Source organism: Chinchilla lanigera, unplaced genomic scaffold, assembly GCF_000276665.1.
Source record: "Chinchilla lanigera isolate Chin_1 unplaced genomic scaffold, ChiLan1.0 scaffold00006, whole genome shotgun sequence".
NCBI classification, from domain to species: domain Eukaryota; kingdom Metazoa; phylum Chordata; class Mammalia; order Rodentia; family Chinchillidae; genus Chinchilla; species Chinchilla lanigera.
The window spans coordinates 6047477-6058228 of record NW_004955407.1 but is presented as its reverse complement, the minus strand read 5'-3'; the positions used below and the strand labels follow the sequence as shown (position 1 = coordinate 6058228).

The 10752-nt window shown below is 38.7% G+C and overlaps 1 protein-coding gene across 1 annotated transcript in view; it reads left to right on the top strand.

Annotated features, from left to right (window-relative positions):
* The first annotated feature begins 10312 nt into the window (after positions 1–10312).
* Chmp2b (charged multivesicular body protein 2B) overlaps positions 10313–10752 on the top strand; it is a 33439-nt gene continuing 32999 nt past the window's right edge. Inside the window, exon 1 of the mRNA XM_005375538.2 lies at positions 10313–10751. Within this exon, the coding sequence (XP_005375595.1) occupies positions 10718–10751 (34 nt within the window). The 5' untranslated portion in view covers positions 10313–10717. The remainder of the gene's footprint in view (position 10752) is intronic.

Below are 10752 nucleotides of genomic sequence, written 5' to 3'. Positions count from 1 at the left end.
TAACTCTGCTCACTACCTTTGGCTTTCCTTACCAGGTATTCAGCATTTCTGTCATGTCCAAATTCTAAGGGTCTTCACTGCTCCTTCATCTTCATTTTTGTAGCTCCGCTGCACTGCCTTCTCTGGTACATACTGCCTGGCTTTAAAGGCTTACTCTGAAATCTGATTGGAAACTTTCCTGACCATACAACTCTTGCATTCTCCATGACTATAAAAGCAGCACCACATCAATAATGCCAAGGTTTGTTGGCACAGTCAACCCTACCCAGGCTCCCTTGAAGCATGGATGGCTGAACTCAGGGAAATATTTCTCTTGTTCCCTGAATCAGCAGGGAATCCTGGAGCTCATTTTTCAAATGAAAGCTTTAGAGTCCTGATACAAAGTACTTGGTTTTTTTAAAAACCCTAATCCTTGCAACAGCCACATTCTCCATAGTCCCCATCTTGCAGGCACTTCCATTTTGTTGAAATTGCAAGCCTTTCACATCCTTTGTCTTTAATATTTAGCCTTGATTTGATTTTCACTGCAGATCTAACTAAAAGCAGCCATCAATAACAATGCCACAGTCTGAATATGCAGCTGCTTTGAAATTTCCTCTGCCAAAAGAAACTAATTAGTCCACTACCTTTAACCTCAGCCTCATGCAAAGTCTCAGGGGATGGGAAAAATAGAGACTGATTTTTTTCCAGGGAATAACACACAATCCCTCTAGTCCAACTACCAATTGAGTCCTTATTTCCAATGCAACCTCCTGTGCCTGGCCTTTACTGTCTGCACTTCTACCAACATTCTGATTTTCTGAGCTCAATGAAGCTCAGCCCACAACAATCAAGGGTTTCTCTAGTAAGCATCCCCAAACCTTTCAAAATTCCTCCCACACACCAGTTCCAAGGGTATCCTGAAATGTTTGTCTGTCACAGCAACAATCCCACCAAGCTAGTACCAAACTGTCTTAGTCACTGTCTGAGTCCCTTTCTTGTTCCTGTAAGAAATAGCATACACTCATAATTTAAAGAATTTACTTTGGCTACTGGGTTTAGGAAGACTCAGTTTATAGTTGGCTGCCTTCAAAGCAGGAAAAGAATGGTGGATCTGGTGGAACAAAGCTGCTCCTGTGATACTGATCCAGAAACAGAGAAAGAGGAGTTGGGGAGGGACATAAACCTTCCAGGTGATACCTTCTGTGACACACATTCAAACAGGCCACTCCTGCTAAAGGAACTCAGCTATAATGCCCTCACAACTCGGTCATCCATCTCTGAATATGAGTCTTTTAGGGGACGCTCTAGTTCCTAAACCATAAGAGTTATTTTCCCATCACTGAGACACAAAAATCCAACACTCACAACATAAAAGAGAGGAGGCTTATTTTGCTTCACAATTTCAGTCCATCATTGGCTGACTGAAAGGCAGAAACTAGCACAGGGGTATAGCAAAGGAAAAGGTACTCTACCACGTCAGCCAGGAAGCACAGAGAGAAAAGGGAGGAGCTAGGGAAAAAAAATACTTGTTCAGGTCATGCCCTTGGTGATTCACTTCCAACTGGGTCCTACCCACTAACAGCACATTTAGTTACTTCACTCCACAATGAAGTAATCTAATGAGTATAATACATCTACGATCCAATCACCTTCTACATATAAGGATTCTTAGTGACATTTTAGATCCAAACCACAATAGCTGGTAAACAGCTGATTTTAAAATAAGAAGTTTATCCTGGAATATCTGATTTGGTCTAATATATTACAAAGGGTCCTTAAATATGAAACAAAAGAAAAAGATTCAGTGAGAGATTTGTTGGTGTGCTGCTAGCTCTGAAAATGGAAAGGAGCATGGAAACAAATAATGGAGTTGATCTCTAAATTTTGGAAAGGGCAAGAAACAGATGCCTCAGAAATTGCAGAAGGAGCGCAGCCTTGGTGAAACCTTGGTTTTAGCTCAATGAGATCCATTTAGTAAGTAAAATATAATAAATATGGATTATTTAAGCAGCTAAATTCATGGTAATTTGTTATAGTAGCAATAAGAAACTAATAGAACATCTTTCTGGTAGAACATCTTTCTGGTAGAAAACCTCTGATGTTTCAGAGGTAGAGGGAGAAAGGTTCAAACAGCTTCACTTATAAATCAATATCCTATTTCAAATAAACTCAGAATGGTACATGAAAGTCTCCACATTTCCAAATGCAGCAACTAGTGTCAAAAAAAATGAAAACAAAACAAAACAACTTTTGAAACCCATAAAGCTTGCTCTTTCATAAAAATTCAACTTGCTCTTTGAACTACAAATTTAAGTTTCATAGCACAAGTAATTTTTCTTGAATAGTTATTTTGAAACTATATTATCTTTAACTTGGTAGAGACTCTATCTTAATACTTCTTCATAAATTTTTATGTCACCCATAGACCGACCCATCACTACACTGGATTGTTGATTTTATTATTGTAAGAACTTTGCAATAATAAATTATATAACAAAAATTCTAAATTTATAACATATATTTATATAATTATATAACATTATATATTTATATAATTATAAAAATTATAATAAATAATAAAAAATTACTCTCAGGAGAGCAGCAATCACACAACTGGGAATAAATATATTTTATCTATAAATTTCCAATATACTGAATGTTCATGTCTTTATCACTTATTATTTCAGTTTTTATAATATAAAAGTAATATTCAAATTTTAATATTTTTATTACAAGTTTTGGAATGATGGCTTACAGCCTAAATTGTAATTCTCACAGAATAAAATACATACTACTTATCATTACTGTTGTGTTTGTCAGTAAGTTAAGGGCTTATCCATTGTATTGTACTTTAATCAGCCCTATACATTTCAGACATTCTTATATTTCCTTGTATCAAAAATGTCTCACATTTTCAAATTATTTAAATTTTCATCTGATATTAGGTACCTCTGAGCTTCTGAAGTACCTCCTTCCATGCAAATGAAGCAAAATTAAGAGGAGACTTAAAAATGAGAATATATTTCTAAAGACAATACATGAATTATAGCCCAACTCTCAGAAAGATTTTCTGACACATTTGTCACTCTTAAGCTCAGTTAATTTCATAATTTTGCTAGTGACCCCAAATAGTAGGGCCACATATCATACCTTCTCATCTAATTCCTGATGAACCGTCAATAACTTTATTAAGTTTTTCAATTCTTTGGAACATAATCCATGTCTATATCATTTTTAGATCCCTCGGAATATCTAAGCATCACTACACATTTCTTAGTGGGTCCTACATAAGGACTTGTTATATGACTGAATAAAACAATGAAGAGGAAGCCATTTAAATGTAGCGGGAAATGGTATCATTATGAAAGGTCATCTTATTTGTACAGAAAAGGCTGTGTTTTTTATCTTAGTAAGTTATTCATTCTTACTAATTTACTGTAATCTAACATCCAGACTTTCTCCTAATTTCTATTCATTTAAAGTACGAAGTATAATAGCTATTATCATTTTATTTTATTGAACAACCAAACCCATTACCCCCAAGTTTAAGTTCATTTCTATTTTGTATGGTAGTATTTCTGCATTCTAGAGTCCTAACTAAATTGAAGAGCAAATATATACATATGTTCTGTTGTGCCAGGGGGCACAAATTCTCTTTTGATTTACTCATGTGCAACTCCTATTAACAAGGAGAGGAATTCAGGGCAAAGTTTAGTTTATTTTTCAGAAAGGATCATGTTGTTACATACAGCAGATAATACATGAAGTGTGTGAGACTATAAAACCAATGATGTGCAGCTGCACACATTTAGGGTACTCATTTAGCTTTTCATTGAGTAAGTGTCTCTGTAGTCTGACTCATTCTTTATGGCATGTATTTCTAAAAGCAAGATGTGCCAAACAGAGAAATGAGGTAAATTTCTGAAATAGTAAAAGTATAAGTAAAGAAATTTCAGGAAAAACCCAAATTTTAAAGCTTGAATACTGAAAGATGGGAAAATGTTTCATAGATTTGTCATGAAATGCACACAAATTAGATACATGTTTAATGTAATCTTCTTCGATCATTGTCCTTTAGTCAGGAAGAATAAAGGCTGCCTTCTTGCTCTGTATTTGTAGAAACTGAAAGTCTGGCTTCAAAGCGTAGGTGCTCAGTAGTAATATTGAGAGGAGATGGGAAGCAGAAAGGGAAGGTACACGGGGGTTCTGTCAGTTAACCATTTCCTGAAACCAAGCCTTGAGTGCTTTTGTGTCTGAATGGTGAACACAGCAGCCTTAGTTAGATAGGTGTGCCCTCTTCACCTGTCCTCTGACCACATAACCTACCCAGACACAGTAAGGACACCGCCAAGCAACCTACGTGGTTAGGCAGGAAGTGTGACTATGTTAAATTCTGTCACACACGATGAAGTTATTAACAGTTGGATGGGAACTGTATGTTGGTTATCATGCTCTGATTTGGACAAAAAAAGAAACAGTAATAGAAGGAAAAAAGAAAAAAAGTGGAAAAGGAAAGGAAAACAAGGAATGGGAAGAGAAGGGAAGGAAGCTGTTCTCACATAGTATTTGAATGGGCTCAGTTCCTTATTAACTGTGTAACGTGCTCAAACTATTGCGTATCTCTGTTCATTACTTACATTTTCTTTTGATATGGATGTTTTGACCCCCTCATATTTCTATGTTGAAATGTAACTTATACTATTATGATATTAAGAAATGGAAATTTGGAACATGAATAGGTCATGAAGTTTCATCCCATGGATGGGATTATTTTCCTTATAAAAGAAGCTTGAACTTGTTCCCTGCTCCAGCCATATGAGGGGCAAGCACGGAGCCTGCTTACCACACACAGAGCCTGCAGGAGCATTGATTTTATTCTGAACAATGCATTTGTTGTTTCTAATTTACCCAGTCTAAGTATTTTATTATATAGTCTGAATTTGGATTAAGACATAAGAAAGAAGTGACCTTGATTTTTAAAATGATGACTCTTTTGTCCTAAGTTTCTACAGCTCTAAACAAATTTTAAGTGACGTATAAATTAAAGGTGTTATTATTTTTGTTTATGAATAACCTTATTTTGTGTAGTACCATTGCTCAGTATGAATCATACGATGGTATATGGTAGTTAGTAAAGTACTAAAAGGGCTTACAGTGTGCCCAAATTTGAACCTAAGTGAAACTGGAGAGAGAGAAAAAAAGAAGGTGCATGATAAATTCTTATCTATCACTGACAGAACTCTTTAGTGACTTTGAAACAGGCTCTCCAGAGGAGTGCTGTTTATGGAGACAGATAATCCTGGCTGTATACGGAAACTTGAAATTAAGTGTATTAAACCAATATAAGTGTATTGAAGTACATCGGTCTATCACTAAACTATTGAAGAAGATGGATGTGGCTGTGTTTGTCATCTGATGCAAAGTTTGCAAGCAAAAATAAATTTTGCCAAACAGCTACTGTTAACAAACCAAATAGTTCGCAAACAAAAGAGTTTGTGAACTGAGGCGCCACTGTACATGTTCTTGCCAATTCTGCTTCTCTAGAGAACCCTACTCACCGCACAGATCAGCTCGTGAGAGAAGAAGATCAATTAAAAACAGATTTTTTTAATTAAGGAGAAAGAAATGAGCTGCTTTGGGGAGGTGTAGCTGATATAGCTCAGGTGAAAAGGACAAAAAACCAGAAAATCTTCAATTTATGTTTTCTCTATTACAGAAGAGTGAATTTCGGTGTAAAGGGACAACTCTTGAGAAAATATACGAGCCAAGAGCTGAGAACAATAATATAGATCTGCTTGGTGCTTAGTATGTGCTATGGACTAAACTGAAATTCACATATTGAAACCTGATTACACATGTAATATTAAGAAGTGAGGGTTTTAGGAGGTGATTAAGCCATGAAGACAGAGTACATGAATAAGATTAGTGTCTTTGTAAGAAAGGTTGCAGGGAGCTGCCTTCCAATTTTGCCTTCTGCCCTTCCTGTCACAGGAAAACACAGCATTATTCCCTTCTGAATGATACGGCAACAGGGGCCATTTTGCAAACAGGGAGCAGTCCTCACACGACAGCCAATATGCCTTTTCTCACCGCTGAGACCAAATACCCAACACCCACAAGTTAAAGGAAGAAAGGTTTATTTGGCTCACAGTTTATAGAGGTTTCAGTCTACAGTGAGCTGGTTCCAAGGCAGGGTCGCATGGCAGAAAGGCATCGCAGACGAGAAAGTTCATGGCGTAGCAAGGAGAAAGTGGCAAGAAGTAGCAGTGAGCCTACCTTCCCTTTCTCATTTCCTATTTCATCCAGCCTAAAGTCTCACTGACTGCTGCCACCCACACCCAGGACGGGGCTTCCGTTATCCATACCCTGAACTATGTTAAACCTACTTAGTTATCACACACCCTTAGTCCCAGTGTCACACTCTTAATCCACAGTCACACAGCCAAACTGCTTTACCTATGACCATGTGTGGTTTGGGGCATATCTAGATACAAGCCATAGCATGCCAGTGCCTTAAGGTGTGACTTCCCAGCCTCTATAAAAACTGAGACATAAATTTGTGCTCTGTATAAGTTACCTAGTCTATGGTATTTTTTTCAGTAGCACAAATGGATAAAACATAACATAGATGCTACTTGGAGTTTCTTACCTATATTAGCTCATGTAATCCTTACAATAGCTGTATGAAGTCAGTACTAATCTGTCTCAGACATGATGAAACAAACAGCATGAGTTTCAGTGACTCACTCTGGGTCTAATAGCTACATAACTGCTGAATCTGACATAGACACAACAGTCGCTGTCCAGAATCAGCACTCCTCACCTTGATGTAGCCTGACTTCAAGAACAGAAAACAGAATCTGTTCAAATTGCATGGAAAGATAACAAGAGACTGCAAAGTGGGAAATATTCCAGTTTTCTAAGAGGAGGAAACTATGTAATAAAACACTCCAGAAAGCAATATTAGAGGAATAAAATATATTAATATTTGCAAAGAAAATGTTGAAAATTTAGAATGAATCTTATGTCCCCAAGAATGAATTGTGCCAAAGTCAACTCAAATTTTGTCTAGTTACTATAACTGATAGAATATAATGTAGGCATATTGTAGCATTCATCAATTGTCTCACTAAAGATTACAAAAATCCTCACAATGGACTTATAAAGGTTTTTAAAAATCTTGTTTTTAAAAATTCGTAGATAGCTAGGATGCTCAAAGTGTTTATAAGTGAATCAAAATAAAGAGGAATGTCTCTACATGATGTACAAAAAGTTCTGTATTAGGATTAAAATTATCCACTAATGAAGAATAAAATTGGGAAAGATTGAGTATGAATTTGTGTTTACTAACATGCTAAAAGTTTTACATAACTGAATCTTTGATGTTATTCAAAGAACACAATTTTTTAAAAATTTTATTTCAAAGAGAAAAAAGCAATAAAAATAAAGATATAGAATTTCAAAACACGATAGTAGGAGATTAACCATGGTTAATATATTGCTTATTCTTATCTTCAGAGCAGTTTCTCAGATTACAAGATAATAGGTATGAAAAATTAATCAAATATAAGCACAAATTGTTCTAGAGAACATCATTTTCAAAACTGCTAAAGTAATCACACAGTGTGTTATCAGGAATAGTGTACAGAACAAAAGTGGTAACACATTGCAGAATACCATCAATCTGCATAGAAATAATGAAAGGAAAAATGAAATGGTAACCTAATGCTGAAAATATGGACATTTAATCAATGCATAACTGAAATTTAATCATTAGGACAAGGATGTGTATGTGTGTGGTTTCAGACATAGGAATTGAGAACATATTGTTCTCTTTTTGAGAAACAGAATAACATGGTCTGATTCTCAATTTAAGAGGATCTGTCTGCTATACTGAAGTAATATGGTAGGCAAGAACAAAAGCAGGAAAACAAGAGGTAATAAATACATGGGAGAGAGATGAAAGCTACCTGAACTGCGATGATCCAAGGCAGTGAAATGCTATGTGATTTTTCACCATATTTTAAGAAGTAAAGCCAACAAGATTTGGTAGTATTATCTGTAGGATATGAAGCATCACATATCAAGTTATTTGGCTTAAGCTCTTTTATTCACAACACAATTTCAGATTTTAAAGGAACATTAGGTATTTTAACTGAGGTTATGATTCTTTAAGGGAATTCTGTTTACAAAACTTACCCTTGGAACACTTGAGATTTGAATTCATTGCTTCACACAGCTCACATCCCATGTCAGAATAGCTCTGGTCTAAAGAACTACTTCCTTCTACTGAGCAAAGCCTGTCTTTGTATGATGGACATTTAAGTGAGAAAAGAGAAAAACTGGTAGGAAGGGAAGTAAAAGGGGAAAAGGACTGCATTTGTCTCTTCACTAGTCTCTCCCCAACATAGAGCATGATCTGTGCCCTCAGCTATGCAATAAATATTCTTCACTTTGCAATATGGAGGAAGACTGTTGGGTCACATGGGATATTGGTTTGTTATTTCTTAAGGAGATTTAAAAAGAACACAATTAAATTTTTTTCTATCTATGCTTATATATATTTTGTTGGTTCACTGAATTTTGATGTGACACTGGTCGGTTTTGAATAAATACAGCACTGCATGCTAGTTTACAGCTTCTTGGTGGCTCAGAATCTCAGCTATATTTATATGTAGCATGCCCTTTACATGAGAGGTGATATACAAAATATGTACTGGTAGGGTTTGGCCATTAATTAATCTGAAAGGAAACCAACCAGACTGCTGCATATCAGCTGGCAATCAGCTAGCTTCATAATATGGGAGAATCAAGCTATTTGAGTGCTGAGTTTAAGTACTATATATTTCTATTTTATCTTTATGGTAATGAACAAGCCCTGTCTTTAGCTCCTGCTGTGCACTTTTGGAGGGTCTTCCATATGGTTGCTGCTAAGTATTTTGGCATTTTCCCAACTGTTACAATTGGGTCAGTAGGGGGGATCATGTAGGAATAATAAAACAAGGGTGACTGCAGCAGGAAGAAAGATTCCTACACATACACATAGCAGCTTATTGCCTCTCATGCATTCAAGCACAGCTCTGAGCCATTCATTACAAGGCAGCAGGGCCACCCTCCCTTTCTGCCTTAATGTGTATTCCAGGAAAGGCCAGGCCTTGGATATACTGTTTTAACCGTTTCCTTGGTTGCATTTTCCTCTGTTTCCCTGCTCTACTTTCCCACAACGTTTCCCTACTCTACTTTCCCACAATGCTTGAATAACTTGAGGAGAAGACAGTTATACCTTGTACATGACTGCTATTCTGAGAAAGTTTTCCTGAACAGGCTCTTATTTAAATTTTACTAACAGCAGCAGCAGGGTTTTGTCTGTGGCTACTTGGTATTTTAGCAAGAAAAAGAAAGGGAAGTCAAATCTCATGATCTCAAATACTCAAAAATTCTTGAGACATGATTCATAAATACAGGCATAAATAATACTAACATTAGTATTGGCAGGTCTTCCATATCAAAAATCCCAAAATGCTATTACTGTTATCATTACAATTAAACCTAGGGCTTGTGCATGTCAAGCACTCACTAACCCCTAAGCTACATCCCCAGGCACAGCTATTATTTTTATCCTGTGGAAGGCAGTGTTGCTAAGCAGTACACTGGGAGGAAAATAAGTTGAGAAAAATTAAGCTTCTAACAGTTCAATAACACACTGAAAAAGAGATATGTATGTACAAACATATACACGATTGAGTAATCCGTATTTATATTTAGGTACACAAAAGATTCTTTCAAAAATTCAGTATGCTTTTCCTTTAACACGATTTTTTCCCTATCACATAGCAATATACAACTATGTCCCATTCTAATAGGTCCACTGTATGGCCATGAATTTTTCCTGAGCAGTTACACGAAATCGAGGATCGCATTGGAGACATTTAGGCATGCCTACAAATTATGTACGAATTTTACTTCCGTGTCCAGCCCAGAGAAGTAGCGCATTAGCACCCCGCTTTCCCCCAGCCCGGCGCCGGCCCCAGCCCCACAGCAGGTGGACGCGGCGCGGACCAGGGCGGGTGCAGATCCCCGGCCGGGACCCGGCTGCGCAGAGGGCGCGGGCGATCCAGGGTGTGAACTTCAGGGACCCCGCGGTGCCCCGGCCGTGCCTGCCCCCGTCTAGGACAGAATGCGTACTTATGCCAAGGGACGCTCACAGATCAACTCAGAGAGGGTCCCGGCGGCTGCGCGACGACTCGCACTTTTCCGAGGACCCTCTCGGCCCCTAATTCCAGCCGCCCCAAGGGCAAAGAGGAAAGAGCTAAGCAAAGCTTAAGTGTGTCTGCAGTCCGCACGGAACCGTGGCACCGAAGTCTCGGCCCCTGCCCGAACGCGGAAAGCCGGGGTCTCTCCCGGCGCGAGCAGGAGGGGCAGCGGCCGCCGGCGAAGTGAGGGCAGCGGCGGCTTCACAGCGCAGTGCGCACGCGCGCGCGGAGTGCGCAGGCGCCGCCCAGAAGTGACTTCTCCAAAAAGTGTCTTAGTTCCCGGTCACCTGAGCACCCGGCGGCCGCCTCGGTGGCCTCGCGGACACGCGCCCTCCGTGGGTCCTGCCTGCAGCCCCTGCCCTCTGCCTCCTGCCCGTCCTCCCCGCCCCCTCGAGCCCCCCAGAGGCCTGTCCTGTCCCTCTCTGCCTGCCCAGTTTCGGGCCGGACCGGGCCGAGCCGGGCGCCGGGCGCGGCCGCTGACCATGGCGTCTCTCTTCAAGAAGAAGACCGTGGACGG